The sequence below is a fragment of the Nannobrachium achirus genome (assembly GCF_963921795.1).
Source record: "Nannobrachium achirus genome assembly, chromosome: 17".
Lineage (NCBI taxonomy): Eukaryota > Metazoa > Chordata > Actinopteri > Myctophiformes > Myctophidae > Nannobrachium > Nannobrachium achirus.
The window spans coordinates 48128034-48148568 of NC_137824.1; the positions used below are offsets into that span (position 1 = coordinate 48128034).

The window sequence follows — 20535 nt, forward strand, 5'->3', positions numbered from 1 at the left end:
TCTCTGATGGAGATTTACTTCATATGCTGTGGAAATGCCCATGTTTGGAAGAGTTCTGGAAATATATAGTTACAACAACTTCAGAAATAGTGGAGTTTGATTTGGTACCCGATCCTAGGATTTGGATTTTGGGAGACGTGCAGGGACTCTCGTTAAGTCAACATAAGAAATACTTCATTTTGCTAGCAGGTACAGCTGGCAAAAAGTGTATTCTCCAAAATTGGAAAGCTGAAAATCCTCCCTCCCAAAGACATTGGTTGAACGAATTAACATCCTATTGTACTCCTGAAAAGATCTTGTACAATGTCAGGAGGAAACCAGAAACATATAAGAAAATATGGGGACCTTTTATGTCTTTGTTACCATCATTGCACCCTTGTAACTAAATGGGATAATGTACTATACTGTTAACTATACAAACGTAGGGGGGAACCTATACCGTACCTGGGGTGTGTTTGGGTGGGTGGATTATTTGTTATTTGTTTTTTGTTTTGTTTTATTGTACTTGTTGTTCCTGTCTTGTCTTTGTTATGTTATAAATTTGAAAAAACTTGTGACATTTGTCTAAATAAAAATATCTTAAAAAAAAAAAAAAAAGTACCAAAAGTAAAAACTATTCATTATGCAGAATGTCCCAGTTTTCCAAATGCATGAAAGTTGTTTTGAAAATAGGTAAGGTACGGTAAATGTATTTATAAAACAAATGTTATAAAGTGCTGGACAATAAATAAGCAATACATCAAGAATATCACACATTAAAATATAAATAAATATAAAAATAAGTTACAAACAAAGCCGCAAAACAGTACATAGAAATCAACGGTATATAGAAATAAACAATATTACAAACTAAAAGATGAACAGATGACAGCTTCCTGCCTAGGATTTGGGGAAGTGTAGTTCCAGACTCTGTATAGCATTTGGAGATTGTGGAATAGTTGTCTGGCTACGCGAGACTAATCCAACAATTAGAGCTTTAAGCAGGCTCAAGCAAGTTGAGCCGGACAAGGCACAGAAATTTCTGTCCAAATCCCAAACAAGACTGCAGCTCGACACCTTTTTTAAGCGCAAACCCAATTATATGACGTTCGAACTGACGAACCGGACCCATCAGCTCTACACCACATAGCTGTGCAGGTAATCAGAGCTATTTTTCTATTCCTAAAGTCTAAATATAGGAGGCGTCTCCATGCCTGCCCCTCCATTTGGATCACTGCCAGACGAGAGCGGAGCAGGGTCAGGCGGCCAGCAGAGGTGAAACATCTTGCTTTACACGCTTCCTCGTGTGTGGCCGACATCCCTGTACATCCGGGATGAGGTTTCACGACACAACATAAACATAAGACACAGACAAACAAACGGGAGGGGCTTCGGTTTTGATTTGAGACATTACGTTTTGATATGTACAGTACAGTACAGTACAGTACAGTACAGTACAGTACAGTACAGTACAGTACAGTACAGTACAGTACAGTACAGTACAGTACAGTGCAGTCTGTCAGCACAGACGCTGATTGGCTCTTCCTCTTTTTGGTTGTTCCTGTCTGCAGAAGACACATGATAATGTGAATTCACACAGGATGGTTTAGGCTAAATTCCTCACTACAATTACCCTCTTTAAATAGAGAAGTACAGTGACATCTGTGTGTTATACATAGATGCGCAGGTGTGGCTAGGTTTGCTGAAGTTCTCATTTGGTGCAAGATAATGGATATTATTCTATAAAAAGGTAAGGGATTTTGATGGCAGGGAATAGACAATATGATTAGCCTATATAGCTTTGGCAGTAAAATAGTTAATAATAAATCAATAAAATAATAATTATTATTACACACAAATCTCTGTGTCCTGGAATGTACCATAAATGCGATTCTACTGTTCTGGAAATTATCTGTCTTGATCGGGTCACTGTACACTTAAAATGTCTTTTCACAACCATATCATGAAGTAATTGTCTCCGGCAGGCCGAAGGCGTGGCCGTCTGGCCGAGTCTACTGTATGTTTTGCAACCTGTCCGTCTGTCTGTGGACAGTTAATCTCCGGCACCGTTGGCCCAATTGTTGTGAAACTGTACACAGACACACTCCCTGGACTCCAGAGCAGAACCTCTGCCCCTGGTCTTTCACTTGGGCCTGTTATAGCGCCATCAGAGGCAGATTTTTGCAAAACATTTTGCAATCATACAGACATTTTTCTTGTGAAACAGGGGTTGAGTGTGGCTCAGCCAAACACAGCGATGGGGTGATTAAACCAGCACTCCAAACTCCACACAGCGTGCTAATGTCCCCTCTGACTACGGCATTTAAACTATCTAAACTCTGCATTGTGCACTGCAAATGGCAGTGCTCAATCAACTTTATGTTACTGCATTGCCCATTTCTCGCTTCAAATGTTTTCAAAGGATACCTATTTTAGTGTAGCAGAGTTGCACCGTCCTCTAGTGCAGTGGTTCTCAACCAGGGGGGGGGGGGGGTCCCCAAATGATTTTGGGGGGTCCCCAGAAGAACAGTAAACAAACCAAGATAAAGTTTAAGTGTATAGAGGGTACATGCACATTTGTAAAGGTGACAATTTAAGGACTTTTTAATACCTCTACAATGACAAATTAAACATTGGCCAAATTGTCAAATATTAGAGGCAGAAATTGTGAAAATGGCAGATCTACATGCTCACAACGCTTTGTGTTTGAATAGAACTGTGTTATACAAAATGTATTGCCACAACTCTTAGTGCTCGTCAGGGTGGGGGGTCCCCAGTTAAAATATGATTATTTTGGGGGTCCCAGCCTGAAAAGGTTGAGAACCACTGCTCTAGTGCTAGCATTGGAAGAGGGACTGACAGGTGCCTGCCGTCATATTATTAGTTGGGAGAACTTAGGACCTGCCAAAATAATCACGAATTATGTTTTTGTTTTACATGAAGTAATTAAATTGGACTGTTATGGCCTTTTGATATACAAATACTAACGAAAACAGGCTGCTGGATCATGCTCTCTCTGTGTGCATGCACCTGCGCTGTGCGTGTACTCTGTAGCAGGTGGACTTCACACAGATAGGCCAGTGTTCACAGTGACGGTGCATACATTCCCTCACTGTGCTTCTCCTGTTCTACTCATATCAGCTATGACGCTACACTGCCTTCAAAGGCATTCCTCAATCACCAGCAGCTAAATGACCAGTCTCCAAGATTAAGATGACATGGCTCTGTACCCACACACACACACACACACACACACACACACATGCACAGGCACACACATCAGTGAATGCACACACTCACACAAAACTGCTGTCTCTGTGTAGCCCATACAGTAAAGTATGTTGTCAGCTTTTCATAACTTGTTTTATAAGCCATCTATTTATTCGATTCAGCATTTCTTTCTTCAAAAGCTAAAAATCTTAATTTTGAGCACCGTGATAAATCTTTACAGAGAGGTCAGACTCCAGCAAAGAAGCAGCCATCATAACGTCAAAATGCCACCCCGGCTCTCAGAAAAAGTTATGCCTGATTTATAGTTGCACACCAGTGTCACACACCAAAAATAGTAGGTTTACAAGCTCTTGTAGATATTTTCAATGTGTGCGACAACCTCACACAACTAAAGGTCTACACACCGGGGCATGACGAATAAGTATTTTGCATCAAAACTATTCACGTTCGGTAGTTGATGCTTCATTCATACAGGTTGATGCATTTATTTGTAGTGAACCCTCAAACTTGTTCCGTATTAAAAATGTATCCACAATAATATTGTTCATGTTCTCATGAGTCAAGACAAACAACAGTTTGAAATAACATATTTTCAGCCAAAATAAACACCCCAGGTGTGCAAGGACCTTAAGCATAAGAGAGGCTTTACCCTTTTCATGATGCCCCTCTGAAAACGTGAAATGAAACCATTTTACCGACTCATTTAAACCTTTTATCTGTACTATATTTTACCCCTACAGTAAAGTATGTCAGCTGAGAAGGCATAGTGACAAGCTGTTCCTCACCAACACAGTTGTCACAGATGCTGCAGTGAGATGCACGAGGTGGCCTGAAGATCTTGCAGGTGTAGCAGTACTTGAGCTTGACTATCTGGTTGTTGATCTGGACGTTGCGGATTCGAGGCGGGGGTCGCTGTCCCGCAGGGACGTTCCCGTTGGCAGCCTCTGTGGAAACACAACACAATGCAATGCTGGCCTCAGTCCATGTAGGATGTCTTACCGCTCCCACACATACAGTACGCCTTATTTATACGATCTACAAGCTCACAATGCATTGCACTGCGACACATAGTGAGCTTGTAGGTCAGCCATATTCAGCGTGAAAACAGTCTACACAGACACACCAACAGTCTTGATCATGTCTACAGTACGCTCAAATTGCACACTGATATAGCCTTGTTCCCAGCCTTTTCTCATCTCAGAGGAGAAAAGCCTGGGCGTGACCTAATTCAGAGAGTGTCTTTAGGGTGGGACTTCCTTCGCGTGTACTTCCCCCGGATACTGTCTCTTTCGACCAATCACAACACAAGTTTTGTGCACAGAGAATGTAAGCAGATCTGTAAAGCCTCAAAGTAACTTCCTTGGGCGGCAAATTACAGTACTTCTGCTAGAAAGTCAACAGGCTAGGTCTCGCCTGGCATGCACTGAAGTAATAACTATCTGGAGTGTGAAAGGGTACAATTGAGGCGACTGGAGTAAGGAAGATGAAGGACTTTGAATGCACACACACAGGCGAGTTCAGGCGAGTTGAACCTTGAGAATGTCAGTGAACATTGACTCAGTCCAAAGTCCCATACAGGACGACCTGTTATTTATGATGGTCTGTCAACGCCTGGTGGCCAATAAGATTGAGCTAGACCCTGATGCAAGGTATCCCTGTATGTCTGTGTATACTAGTAAGACGCCTCAGGGCGAGATGCGACCTCGCCCCGTCTGGCCAGTGATGTATATCGGACCAATTGCCCATATATGGAGACCCCTGCATGATAGTCAACAATGTTATGTCAGAACATGCCCATATATGGGCATTCCCAGATATGACATTAATATTGATGACATTGGGTCCTGTCCCGATCTCCTTATATGGGCATAAAACGGACAAGGACGTAATTCATTTGCAAGTGTGATCAGGGAATGCCCATATATGGGATGGAGATATGCTGTGAGACCCCAAACATGCTTACTCAGTTTTCTACCACTTTTTCGAGTCACGTGTTCAAATACTGGATTCTGATTGGCTAAATTCCGGAGGTTATGAGAGGACAACTGCCGCAAAGTTGTGTGTCCGAGATCAATGCGCCTCAGTGTACATCCGGGGACTTCAGGAGGTAGTCGGAACACCTTTCCCCCAACCAACAAATGAAGGTCGCAGCGGTCCTATGTTTACTAACGTGCGTACTATCGTCGCCGATTTATTTGGATCCAATGCAATCCGACAACTTTAAAGCCCCTTTTCTCTGAACCTATGCCTTTCTGGAAGCGAACAGCCTCTATTTACGGCCGGAACGGTGCTTTTAACTGACGTTAGCTTAGCTGTAAGCTAGACGCATGGATTAGTATGGAGTTGGCGCCATCTGTTGGTGAGTAGAAGATGTTGTTGGTGGAACTATCTGCTGTCTCGCGGAAGTTTTATAGGCAATAATGATTGTAACTTAAGATCCTTGCAAGTTACAACTATGTGTTTTCTTTCATGTATAAGGGAAAAAGTGGTAGAAAAGCTATTTACCACTCGGGGTCGGACATTATGTGTTATCGGACTCGGCTTCGCCTCGTCCGATAACACCCTAACACAGGACATTATCAGAGCATAATGTCCTCTCACTCGGGGTAAATTGCTTACATTCGTTATGTGAAAATCCTACGAGGTCTATCACATCTGACATCATACATACAATCCCTTTTATGCCCATACATGGAGATCTCTGTCCATATATGGGCATTCCCATATGAAGTTCTGTTAGATATGGGCTTAATATTGATGACATCAGGGTTCTCTATATATGGGCATAAAAAGGATTCTGGGGAATACCCATATATGGACTTATTTTATTGTATTCTTTATTAATTATGTATCGGATCAGTTACCCATAATGGAGGTCCCTCACAGTGATGTCACATCAGAGCATGATGTCAGAGCTGCAAAATGTGTACACACGTCTGTCTACATGGACACGGACAAGCTGTGACATTTCTGCTACCTTTGGTCCCAATCAAATCACACACCAATGTGTGTGATTCTCCATATATGCGTAACTGGTCCGATATACATCACTGGCCAGATGGCCAAGAATTGGCGTGACCTAGGTCGCATGTCGCGATATACAGTATATACAGTTATTTGCGTGAAGGTCTCTCATCTCTGTCATTAAGTGTGTTCAGTGTCACCAAATACAATTTATTATACTTATTCCTGTACATTTATTATACTTATTATGCTGATTCTGTCATTTATATCTGGATATGTTTCTAAATAAATGTCCAGGCTGGTAAAAAATATTGCGCAGTACAGGTGGAATTAATGTCACACATTTATCTTGTGCAAAAGGGCTCATATCAATGTGTTGTGGTGTATATTGCAAAAGGTTTTCCCGTCTTGATACAACAGTCAAATTAACGCAAGATTGCTTAAATGCCTGTGTGTGTGGTAGCCATTTGCGAGAACTGGGCAGATCAATATCTGGAAAACAGTGAAAACGGCTTAATCAGATTGTACCAAATCCAGGACAAGAGAAATATTAGGTAATACCCTTGCATAGAATATCAAATAAATGGCTTTCAGGGCAAAAGACTGGGGAATAAATGAATGAGTCGCCACTCACAGGGAACGAGGCCACTCCCTTGGGTAATGAGGATGGTCTGCCAATGCTATTATGTATTCCAAGAGGATGCCTCTCCTCATTTAGCATCCCCCCTGGAGGTAGCCTCTAACTGGCTGAAGTGACAGACCACCAGTGGTGGAAAAGGTACTCATATGATTTACTTAAGTAAAAGTATCAATACTGCAATATAGAAATACTCTGTTACAAGTAGAAGTCTGGAATTCAAAATGTAATTGAGTAAAGTACTACAGTATTGGCATCAAAATGTACTTAAGTAAGTACCAAAAGTAAAAGTACAAAATGGGCTATTTTCAAATAGCCTAGGACAAATAGGGCTAAAGTAGTTCATGTATGTTTTATAATATTATAATTTATATCTGGAAAGTGACTAGTAACTAAAGGTGTCAAATCATTGTAGTGGAGTAAAAGTACAATATTTGCCTCTGAGATGTAGTGGAGTAGAAGTGAAATTATTGGAAATTGGAAATACTCTAGCAAAGTAAAAAAATAACCTCACAATTGTACTTGAGTACAGTACTTGAGTCAATGTACGTAGTTACTTTACACCACTGCAGAGCACCAAGGCAGGCGAGGCTTTATCAACACATGCCTGTGTTAGTCTCAACAGCCTGCCTGTCCTGAAGCCCGCCTGGTTTCTGTGAACACACCTACACACACACCACTGTTTTAGCAACAGCAGCACTGAGCTAACCTAACATATTTACACAACGTGTAACAGATCTAAGTGAGGGATGGGGGCCATTGAAATAAATACATTGTCTTTAGCTGCTGCAGTGCATGCTTCACACAGCTGTGTGGCCCATTTTAGCGTCAGTGTGATGAATGCTTCGCAGTTTCGGAGACAGAGACAGTCCCAAGGTGTAGAACAAAGCAGTATAAAAATAGCTATGTTCCGGCAGTAATCACTCAAATGTACAAGACGTGGCAACATTTCACAGAAACAATAGAAATACGCTTGTTTATCTATCGTTTTTCCTGAATTCCCTTATTTATTCTGCTTTTTTTAAATAACTTTTTTTGTCCACAGTCTTTGTCTATGTTGTTTGTACAATGTCTCTCAAGTTGGATGCCTTGTCTGCTGCAAACCAAATCTACCTACAGGTAGTCATAAAGTAACCTGAACCTGAACCTTTGCCTGAACCTGACCAAGCCCAGGCTTGATGGCAGGTGTGTGAAATGGATGCCAAAATGGCATGAGACCGGAAGCAAGTTACCACTGAGGGGTATTTGAAGTCTACCGTCTAGTCTGTGGTTCACCATATGTTAACCAAGGATAAGAGACACAGGGTACTGGACAACATAAACAAAGCTCAATCTGTGACTGCGTGGCACGTGTCTCCATGTGCATCCACGTGCAGCAGGTGCGTGTGGTTTCCACTGTGTGAGAGGCATTGCTTTATCAGAGTCCACTGCTTCCTCATTCAAGCACAGCTACGACTCTCCACTCGAAAAGCTATATCCAGACAGTTAACCATTTAAACCTTAAATACTTAGTTAACCAGGGTCTCCCAGGGCTTGGTCCACTCCTGTTTTCCCCTCTACACCAAATTTCCTCTCCGACAATAGCCAATCTACAAGCTCACAACACTTCTCAATCTGGTATTTTCTGCGAATGTTTTCCCCAGAATAGGGACACTAGGTTCTAGGAATCATGTGATTGCCTCATTATTACAGCCATCCTCTGCCTAAGTGCCTCAGAAAAACCTCTGACCAGCTGCAACCGACTGGCCCTGATGCCTGGAACAAGAGAGGGCTGGCGATGGCTGAAGGACACAGTGCTACAGCACTACAAAGACGAGCAGCCACTCACAACGAAGGCAGGAGGAAGGGAGGGAGGAAGAAGAAGAGGGGAGAGGCAGGCGAGGATGTGGCATGGATACTGCAGACTGGCTTATCCCTTCAGAGTGATACGCAGAGTCTGGACAGCCCAGGAAGTGGTCATAAAAACTCCATTAAGTACGACCATAACAAAACATGTTCTTTGTGTCAGGAGTATCCAGGTTTATCATCATTACTAAAACATATGGCTTGTTGTCCAACCAGGGCATTTAATAGTAAAACCCAATATCCTGTGTGTGTGTGTGTGTGTGTGTGTGTGTGTGTGTGTGTGTGTGTGTGTGTGTGTGTGTGTGTGTGTGTGTGTGTGTGTGCGTGCGTGCGTGCGTGCGTGCGTGCGTGCGTGCGCGTTTGTGTGATAGTTAAGACTTTAAAAGCAAACAGGGACTAGTCTCATCAGAGCATCCACGGATGAACAGCCCCAAACATAAAGCATAACAAACATGAATAAACCAAAAGGACTGCTACCACATCCCCATTGCTTAGAGGTACTGGGTTCCAAAATGCTTTCAGTTCACTGGATCTCACCTAGATTTGCAGCAGGTCGCCTCATCTTCAAATAACAGAAAGGGGTGGAAGATGAAACTGGCACACAAACTGCAATGACCATTTATCTCAGTGAAGTAATGTTTGATTAGATGAAGATGCGGGATTGGTGGTTGTTGGCTTTACAATGTTACCTTCTACGGTACAATGGTAAAGTCCCCTGCCCCCCACAGTTTTCCAATAAAGGTTCAAATATAAAATAATAAATGTGAGTAATTTTAGAATGACTGGAAATACTTGTGCGAAGGCTTTCTTGTTTTCCACTGAAAACAGTTTGATTTGATACTTATCAAAAGGTCCCAGGGTTGATACCTGGTCAGGGGACCTGTGTTGCATGTCATTCCTCCTCTCTAACCTAGCTCTCCTGTCTCTCTCCACTATCCTGGCCTGCTAAAATCAATAACACCATAAAAAGGTCAACTAGTAAATACATAATTTAGCTTACCAATCTCCATCTCGATGAAGGTGGCTTCCTCTGGCAGGGCCCGTGGAAGCACCCCTGGGTCACTGAAGCTGGTTCTCAGCAACATGGCCATGACGAAGAGGAAGAGCACAGCTGCGAAGAACGGGATGGTAGGGGACAGATGGATAGCCAGGTATGGGCATCTGTAGAGGGGAGGAAAATAAATAAAACATTATAGCTTAATAATCCAGTAATAAAGGCTGGAGGATCTCACTGTGACAGATTCATTAAAGGAAATTGCTCTTCTTTGCTTTAGCTATAAACAAGGGCATATGAAATATCTAGGCAGGGGCCATTAGTAAAACAATTACTTTGCTTTGAGCTGTAAAAGCAATCGTGCCTTGACCTGGTTTAATTCCACTCTGAAAACAAATACTAACATATTTATACATACCGCAAATGTATTTATCTCCGTACTACAGAAAGTACACTGACGAGATAACAACCAAACGGAAACTGCTCCGTTTCATAGTCAAACAAACAGGGCAGCATGTGCAGCTGGTGGATAGGAGAACAATATGATACACAATCTGTGGTGGTGTACTACTCTACATGAGGTCATGAACCGGCCTGTGTCAGACACTATGCTCCTTGATCTGACCTGTTCTGGGCTATGCTGGAGTCATGGTGGTGAATACACAACACTTTTGGTGGGTGACTGGTGAGACACAGCATCACCACTCCAATCGCCAAGCCCAGCTAGCTACTGTATGGCGGACATTGCAAAAGTCCTAGTCTTCGTCTTCAATGGTGGTAGATGCATGCTGCAGCACAAAGCACAGCAACAGACTGGAGCCTTGTGCATGCAGTTATTAATAGATAAACTGCACAGTCTCCCCCCCACACACACATCTTGTCAACAATTGTCAAAAAAGCAGATTTTAAGATAAATGTAATGTGATGCAAGAAGAAGGAAAAAGTGAATGAAACTGTCCTCGTTTGGTTTGGAATGTTCTCTCATCTCTGTTATCAACAACGTTTTGCTTTGTCTTGTTTGGATGGTGTTTCCTGCTTACACCACAATACATACAGCTGAGGGGAAATGTGCAACGGAATGGGAGTAGAGAGAGAGAGAGAGAGAGAGGGAATAAAGGCTGCCTGCCTGCATAATACAAGAGGGAACAAAGTCCAACTATGCCTAGTACAGTATCTAGATGAGCCAGGTAAGGCAGCATACCTAAGCAACACGGGCACGATGGCTCACTACACCTGCCGGACGGGTATGATTAGTTTTTTCCAACAGATGCTTTTTCACAGCAATGGGGGAAAAATGTCAGCGCAGATTAAATCGATAGAAACCTCCACCGCTTGAGATCAAAGAATGCTTGTTCCATTTGTTAGCATAGAGACAGCAGAGGACAGCCAGTCAATTCAGACATAAAGGGCGGGGCGGGGGACTCGGCCTAGGCCCGCAGTCTGTGAGGTGTAATTGCAGTCCTGATGACTGGTAAGCATTCAAAGCACACTCCATCATCGCTTCCCATCAGGAGGACTCGACATCCTTCCTGGATGTGGCCGTTTCCCTCCACGCAAGTGAGAGCAGCAGCAGGGTGGTACTGACACTGTGGGTGTTTATCAGTCACCATAGACCATGGCAACAACAAAAAACTCCAAATATTGGAAGAAGAGGCCCCTTTCCCCACACAGCGAAATCTGTTTCCACCAACAAGGCAATTGATCAGCCCCTCAAGGAATTTTGTTCTTTAGTGTCACCTGCTTGAAACTGTGGAGTAATAGGGCTGCCACGATTATGACATTTTACACGACGATTAATTGTCACTCAAATAATTGTGATTAACGATTTACCGTTGTTTCCTATTGAGATTGGCAGATTTCACCTAGGTTTTTTCCTCTCACTCACATCACTTTGAACTCACTCAGCAACGAAATAAAAAGAAAATAAACAAAAATTAAAATAAAACAATTCACAGGAGGCAAGCAGTCATCACCCCGCATGATGTGCACTGCAATGTAGTTTCAAATGCAGCGCTTTTTTGAGAGTAAAAAAGAAAAAAGACCCGTGTGACATGTGTGATCTTGGCAGGTTGCCCCAGGAAATGTGCCAATATCAACAGGAAACTGCTATTTCCACTATTTTTGACTAATAAAAAATATATATGAACATTTTTCAACATGGAAACGATTATGACGATTATGAAAAATAATCACGATTATGTAAAATAATTGCGATTAGACGATTATGTAATAATTGTGACAGCCCTATGGAATATTGAGTACATTTCTAAGGCATTCTTTAATTTATTCTTCCCCTCTTTCTCTGACCTTGCCATGCAAATAAAGAATCCTGTTAGGCGCTATATTTAGCTCAGACTTAATGGACTGCCACAGCGACCGCTGTAAAATCATTAGACAGTGGACTTTCATCATATCCCAAGCAAGAGGCCGACTCCTAAAAGGCAACCATATGTATTCTTTGAATAAACAGCAGAGATAAGATGACCGTCACTTTTGCTATATGCAAAGTCACCAACCACCACTGTCTCTGCCATGGGACATTAGGTAAATGATGTGGGGTGTAAAGTTCACCGCAAACTGTCTAGCCTCTGGGGTAGAGGCGGGGATTCTCAGTGAAAGGTCTGCATTTCTATAGCAACGTTATCCAAAGCGTTGGCTTCACATTCACACACTGACATTAAGAGGCAGGCAACCATGCAAGGTACCACCCTCATCTGGAGCAGTTAAGGGTTCAGGGTCTTTCTCAAGGGCACATCGATGCAAATCCAGGAATAGCCAGGTTTTGAACCAGGAAGCTTACAGTTCCCAGGCGGCCACTAGGAACCTTTAATCTACACTTTGATCTGTGGGATTTCCCTCTCAACACAGCATGATGCAAGCTTGGAGATAGGAGGCTTCTGAAGGATTCTTTCTGAATTCAAATCATCTCAATGGTAGTTTGACTAAACCCAAGGGCGTGTCACAAGTCAGATGTAGGCTAATTCCTGAGCAAATCCTGACTCTTTGCACGTATTGAGCATTTCATGCTCTGCCTTTGTACGGGTGCAAGCCATTGGAGATCTGCGTGAATCAAAATATAACTTAATTATGGGCTTGCAGCGTAAGCACATCTACAGATACACTCTGTAACTTCCTTTGTTTTAACATCTGAATGCTCTGTGAGTCGCACTCTCCTTTCTACGTAGCGAAACAATAATGTAACTTTGTTGTAGAGCAACACTTACATAAATGTAAGTGGTGCTCATAAATGAGTCTATTTGCCCAGTCTTAGTTCCCCACCCAAATTGCTCCATCCATAACCCCAGCAGAAATTCTGATAAAAAGCTTCATCCATCCCTCTGCAGAAGATATTTATTGTCCCCTAGTCGGATGCATGCATTGCAGACCAGTAGCTATACAGTATGAACATTTTACCTCTTCAATACCCTAATCCAGATTGCAATTTGCGAGTGGAATTCTGAATGAATGGATGTATTAAAGCTCCATGGCTACCATCTGTTACATTTAAATCCTACATCTTTATTATGCAACATATTAATACGATATAACTGATGGACCATGTAGTGTGCCATGAAATACAGGAATCATCAACTAGCTGGGATTAAAGAAGGTTACATCATGAGCCTGAAACAGCTGAACTGCTAAATAGAAGGGCCGAATGAAAAATAATAGTGAATCCGATGAGAATGATTTGATTTCAGGCGCATGAAACACAACACCACTGGCCTGGCATCTAGAGGGAAGGGCCACATCATGCGCTTATGGAAAAATCAATAAATACATAACACACATCCCAGTACCACAATCAGCTACAAACCGAGAGGAGTCCGAAACATTATGCCCTCACCTAAAATTAAATAAATAAACTCAGAACTAGATATGCAGTGAGTGCACACCAATGGCCCTTACGAGTACATTTTACTTACAATCGTATGCATTGTTGACCCTCAGGGATCTATATTTGGCCCCATTCTTTTTTCCCTCCACACATCTTTGCTGAAAATAAATAGGTATGCATGCATGTGTGGGTTCATCTGGTTAAGTGAACATCCCAGAATTGACTGTGTAGAAATTGATTCCCTACCTACCTAGTAGTATCTACCTACCAGTAAGACGTGTCAGGGGGACAAGCACCTGTGATGTCACCTGTGATGTCACAGTGATGTATCAGGGGAACCACAGTGTCAGGCGTTGTGTGTTGCGCTGTGCCGGTTCTGACAGTAAACCAACCAGCCTACCTACCTACCTGCAGGGCACATGATATGGGTAAGAGCATCTCTTCCTCACCAGCAACAAAAACAACACACCCTCCACCAGGGCAGCTCTCGGCCAGGGAACAAAGACAGTATATCATGGTTATTGTAAACGGAGCATGTACTGTCAGCTGGGCATAAATCACAGGTCACTACTCCTGGCTGGTCAGCTGCAGCCAGGAGCCTCTGTTTGCAGTGTCCAAGTAACCAAGTACATTTACTTAAGTACTTCACTTTTGAGGAACTTGTAATCTACTTGAGTATTTCCAATACTTTTACTTCTACTCCACTACTTCTGGGACCCAAATATTATACTTTTACTCCACTACAATTATGTGAAAGGTTTAGTTACTAGTTACTTTGTAGATTAACCACTTCAGCCTATATACATTTCGGCCATAAGAGACGCATTGTGAGCTTGTAGATCTGCTATTTTCAAAGTATTTGCACATTTGAAAACTTGAAATGACAAATTCTGCATAAGGAGTAGTTTTATTTTTGGTCGTTTAAGTACGTTTTGATACCAATACTTTTGTACTTTTACTCAAGTACATTTTGAATTCCGGACTTTTACTTGTAATGGAGTATTTCTACATTGCAGTATTGATACTTTTCCACCACTGTCTGTTTGACGTGCTGACTGGGAGGCAGGGTGGGCTGGAGGTTGCCCGGGGGAACTCAGATCTCGGTTACCAGATCTGGCATGGTCAGCACTGCACCACCCCTCCTTACACCCCACTACTGGAGAAGGGGGCCACTCCATCCATCAGCAACGCACACAGTGTCCTCCACCTTATGACACCATCATCTAATAAAGCATAAACACACACACGCACGCGCACACGCACGCACGCACGCACACACACACACACACACACACACACACACACACACACACACACACACACACACACACACACACACACACACACACACACACACACACACACCACACCACACCACAACACACACACCACAACACAACACAGACAAAACACCTTCCCTGCTGGCATGGCTTGACTTCCCAGGTGACACACTGCCCTTGGTATGCCAGACTCCTGTTCCTCTGACTAAGTTTCATGGACGCCGACTACTGTAAACACACATGCACCAAGGCTGGGCGACATGGACAAAATCAAACAAATATCATGATCTTTTTGACCAAATACCTTGATATTGATATACTGTATGTGTGACGGTAGCTTATTGTGTGAGGATATGTTTGACCGAATACCTTGATATTGATACTGTAATAGTGACGGTAGCTTATTGTGTGAGGTCGAGGATAATGATGTAGTCTCGCGTCGCGAGCCAGACTGTTGCCTTCCACAATTTTCCACAAATGCTTCCGTCATACAGTCTGGAGCACAGAATCTCTGAATGATCAAGCGATAAAGCGGATGTGACGCCTCCTTCTTACTTCCGCTTATTATTATCTAATGTAATGTCCTGGGCTACAATCCCTCTGCCAACCTGGGGAGACAACGGACTGACCTCATGCTTCCTTATATGCATGAGGAGTCCAAGTTGCTTCTTTTCACCTGACCAACCCCACCTATGGGGTATGGGCACTGATGACACAGAGGAGAGAACACGCCCACAGCGCCCACAGTGTCCCCGGCGGGAATCGAACCCAGGACTTTCTAGCTGTGAGGCGACACTAATGACTGCACCACCGTGTGCCCTGACATCCAATTAAAAATAGAATCACTACATACTAGAGGGGGGCAAAAACAAAACACAATACTTGAATTAAATCCGCTGAGCAAGAAAACAGGCATGGGTACGAACTCACACACCCATTTGTTTGGCCTTCTGTCTGATTGTGTATTTGTTGCTCATTTCCGCGATTTAGCGCTAGTTCTTGCATAGTGCCGCCTCTCGACATGGGCAGCTGATTCCCGACGATAAGAATGAGACGTCTGCTTGGCTGTTGTTGGAAGTGCTCCAGGCTACGCTGATGGACACTGGTCTCTCTGTTCTTCCATCTGTGCCCCAGTGCTTTACGGCTCACCCTGAAGCCATGAATTCTCACATTCAGATAGTGCTACAGGGAGTGAGTGTGGTGGAGCTCAGATGATGATGAGATAAGAAGTAAGAACGCATCATCACAAATTGTCTCAAACAAATTGACTTGGAATCACTTTAGAAAGACAAAAAAAAAAGAAAAAAGAAGAAAAGAAATAGGTTGGTTCTCCTCCAGAGATCATGGTTGTAACACAGCACAATAGTGCTACTTTTTTAAGACTGTCCTCCAAATTAACCCTTAAGACCTCATAATAACATAGGGCTTAAGGCGTCATTATAGTCTATTTGTCACACAACAACGGCTGCTACTGCTATACTACTGTATGACAAATACCCAATCAAACGCAGCAAGATGAGATGTGAGCTTGTAAATCTGCTGGGGGAAATGAGTCAAATGACAGTCACACATCAAAAGGGGGATTTTAATTGCTATTGGTACAACTAAGAAAAAAAGAATGTGCCAGTTTTAAGAGCTTTAGACAACAAAAGAAAAGGAAATAATGAATAATAACCATGTTTAATAGATAATATTCTCCTGCTTGTTTGCCCTAAGGCCTATTTAACACAACACGCTTATGCTTATTGTACAGCTACAGCAATTATTATATCAGATGTCAGCATTTAATACATCCAGATGCATGCATTAGATTAGATGCATCCAAAACTCAGAGCCTTTTCGCAAAAGAGTATGGCCACCCTCTGTCACACAGGGGTTTCAAATCAGATAATGTCTCAAATTGCCCTGTAATGGTAGAGTTTAGGATTACCCCACCCCTCCACCCTGATCCCTTCCTCCCTCTCTGGCTCAATTTCCATGTTAATATCTATGCCCCTGGAGAGATCATTCTGGGCTGTAATATAAACGTACTGTGCTGTGCTATCGAGCCTCCAGCCAAGAGCATGCACTGCAAGGCCTCGGTCTCGCCCAAGCTGGACAGCAGCTCCTTCGAGCACACTGCCATAACAGTACAGAGGAGACAGGGAAGGGGTGGGCTTGGCTAATGCAGGTGCAGCAACTATAGCTGGTTTGTTCGATTTGTGCTGGTAGCTGTTCTGTGGCCCACATACACTCAAAAATACTGTTACAATGTCATGACTTGACTCTGATCTATGGGATTGTAGAGTTGAGAAAAGGAGGAGGAGGACAGGGGGGGTAAGAGGGAAATGGGGTTGGTGTTTTGCAGAGAAACCGATAGGACTACAGTAACTGACTGTATATTGATATTTTTGAGGATCAGCATTAAGTGTGTTCCATAAATAAAAAAACAAGTGTTCTCTTTAAGTCAAAACCCCTAAGAGGAGTTGGGAACACATGCTGCAAATAATGAGCTGCTGATGGTGTGTGTTCTAATGGATCCATTGGGTTGTGCTAGTGGGCTGAGATAGGAGAAATGCTGAGACAACAAGAGGCCCTTTCACAGAGCCAATTAAATATTAAACACTACAGTAGTCAATAGTAAATCCCTGCTGTCCCTACGAGTGAATTTTGAGGGAAGAGTAGACACAGGCCACAATCTGAGACGGTCCATATGGCCTATTGCTGACCAGTGACACAATATATTAGGCTCCAGTTTGAATGTCTGCAGAGAATGTGCCTTTATGAATGGTGAGCAGGCGTCAGAATAAACAAACAATAGTCTACTCATCGAAGACGCGCTACAGGGGCCCATTCAGCAGAGCTTGTGGAGGAGGGTCATAATAGATGCGCTATTTTGACAGAGACCAGAGATGTAAGGCAGTGGTTTTCAACCAGTGGTCCTTGGTGGGGTAGATGATGGTCCCCAGCTAAATGATGGAGAGTTGGTATTACCAAGTGGACCCTTATAGTAGGCTATATATCTCATGTTACGCTCTCAATAGTTAAATTAGCCTATTGTTAAGCATCAGCATTAGTTAATTAAATAATTGTTATTTTGATCAACGTTTGCCTGTTATCTCTCCTATGGTAGGCCTACCACATCAATAGGCCTAGGCATACAGCATGGACTTGTGGACAATAGGCCTATAGACCTATTATCAAGTCTTGGGTCTGAGAGGCTATATCTCATCAAATGGTGGTCCGTGGCTCAAATACCGAATAAATAATGGACCTTGATGTGAAAAGGGTTGAAAACCATTGATGTAAGGCAATGAAAGACACTGTCACTTACTCAAATGCAAAGAAGAGCGAGCAGGTGCCGACGATGAGGAACATGGTCAGATAGAAGACGCCCTTCTGTCGGGCCATCATCACTCGTCCATCGCAGCAGAAAGTGTTTTTACCCGGGAGCCGTTCCCATTTTCGCACCTTGCGCGTTATCATCACCGCCGACATGGTGATCCTTTCGTTCGGTTGCGGGCCAGTAGGTGTCCTTAGCTAAATGACAGAATGCATTTGCTTTGAGATAAATCAAGTGTAAGCCTTGTCCATTCCGGTGGTGGTCTAAGCTATTAATCAGTCCATGGATGCTCAAAAATAATTATAGGCCAATATAATTCAGCCAATAAATCGATGAAGATGGTCTGGTCGTAGCCTGGGATAGACTAACAAATACTGCTGAATAAGAATGTCACACAATCCAAACACACATGACAGGTTCAGTAATAGCCTGTATATAAATGTGTCTCAGGCAGCGCGACGAGCGTAAAGCGTCTTTATCAACGTATGCGTCGCAGTCATATCTTCACTAACATTTCATCCATATTTTCAGACGAGTAGGCTACTTCTCTTCTTTAATGCACCACCAGCTCATTCCGATATCCAGCTGCTCCCATGCCTGATGCCTCTAAAGCTGACAATCTCGATTTCTTGCTGTCCCTTGGATATTGTAAATTGTTGTCGATTTAAATGATGAAGGCTTATCCAAATGCTTGCGGCAGATCTTTTTGGCGACGAGAAAAAAATATCCAGTCGTGGTTCCTGCATTTGAAGACTGGACCTTGGCCAGTTGACATTCATATCATCTCGATAAATCATAAATGATCAAACAGGCGAAAATGTTTAATGTTCCAATAAATTACAAGAGACAACAAAATAGGCTACTGGAAGATGGCAAATAAGCCTGCCAAACTCTTTATGAAAATAACAAAAATAAATCCTCGATCCGAGCAGGCAAATAAAAATACTGGTACCGTATGAATACACCATATGATAAGGTGTATTTTGCTGTGCTTTCCCGCAGGATGCAAGCTTGCCTGGTTAGTCAATGGTAGCAGGAAACACGCCTAGATTGAACTGTCTAATCTTAAAGGGGCAGAACAAGTAAAATAAAATAAAAAGGAACAAAGGAAAACAATGCAAAGCACATTCATATAATAAAACAAAACAACACATTATTTTTTAAGTTGAAAGAATGTAGCTAATCAGTTACATTCCAATGACAAATATATATATTATATTATATGTTATGTTTTACTGTTACCTGCACATACATGATTGTTAGAGCAAATTCCCATTTGAATTATCTGCATCTTATATAGTCTATATTCTTATATTTCCACCAAATGCTGGGACAAAATATTCAAAAAAATATTACCACTTAACACATTGACCGCCATTTTAACATACCTCCGTACTCCCACCTGCCATTCGTCTCCATAGACTTCCATGTAATTGGGTGTGCACGGATCATGCACACCCATGCCTAGATAATGCACCACGTGTGTTCACATTGCTCACAGCTTTCAAACAAAAAAATCCGAATGGAAATCCGTTCAGGCATTCATGAGATAACAGCCACTATGTTTAACAAAGATGGCTGCCAAAATGGCTGCCATGCTTGAAAGATGGGGTTGCTATGGGGGTTAAACATGCAATTTCGCGATTGCTATCATGCCTACTCCATTTTTGGGGGTCAAAAAAAAAATTGAAAAAAAAAATTTTTGAAAATTTTTTTTTTTTTTTTTTTTTAATTCTCGGGACTATCGGGCCTGGCGGGGAAAGACATTGGAATAATCTCGGGACTATCGGGCCTGGCAGGGAATGAGTTAATATAGAAAATTACAAATTAAAGCCACATTCACATGCAATCATCTGAGGTGGATTTAAAAAAAAAATTGCTAGTCATACTATCATCTTTAAATTCACAAAACCTGTGTGTGTGTGTGTGTGTGTGTGTGTGTGTGTGTGTGTGTGTGTGTGTGTGTGCGTGTGCGTGTGCGTGCGCGTGTGTGTGTTCTACGATAATCTACCAAGCGCGTGGTTGTGAAGATACACTACCGCGTTTCCAAAGGATAAAATGGTTAATATAGAGGTCTACGCTTTCTTTCAAAAACATTCTGCATGTTATACTATGAATATAGCGTAACAAACACATCACTGGTGTATGTGTATGTGTGTATGTGTGTGTGTAGAACCTGCAAAAATGCCTCTGGTGATAAACCCGCCTCATATTTGCATACTGGGCCAGGCCCTGATTGGTGCCCCACAACTTTGGGGGCAGGGAAATCCAATCACAACCGAGTGGGGCCAGACCAAATATGCAGAGGGTATTTTTTTATTGAACTTGTCCCATGCATAACTCGGTTACTTTCCAACCAAATGACTACAAACTTGGCATAACTGTTGTCGTACTCTGAGAACGGTACAACAGTAGACTACAATGGATATTGCATAAATGGGTGAG

At 42.6% G+C, this 20535-nt stretch overlaps 1 protein-coding gene across 3 annotated transcripts in view; it reads right to left on the reverse strand.

Annotated features, from left to right (window-relative positions):
- Positions 1–19048, reverse strand: part of zdhhc9 (zDHHC palmitoyltransferase 9) — a 36896-nt gene extending 17848 nt beyond the window's left edge. For all 3 annotated transcript variants that reach the window (XM_080746336.1, XM_080746335.1, XM_080746337.1), the window contains exons 1-3: positions 18082–19048; positions 9657–9817; positions 3996–4154 (exon numbers count right to left, since the gene is read on the reverse strand). In XM_080746336.1, the coding sequence (XP_080602462.1) occupies positions 3996–4154; positions 9657–9817; positions 18082–18245 (484 nt within the window). In that variant the 5' untranslated portion in view covers positions 18246–19048. The remainder of the gene's footprint in view (positions 1–3995; positions 4155–9656; positions 9818–18081) is intronic.
- Positions 19049–20535: the final 1487 nt, after the last annotated feature.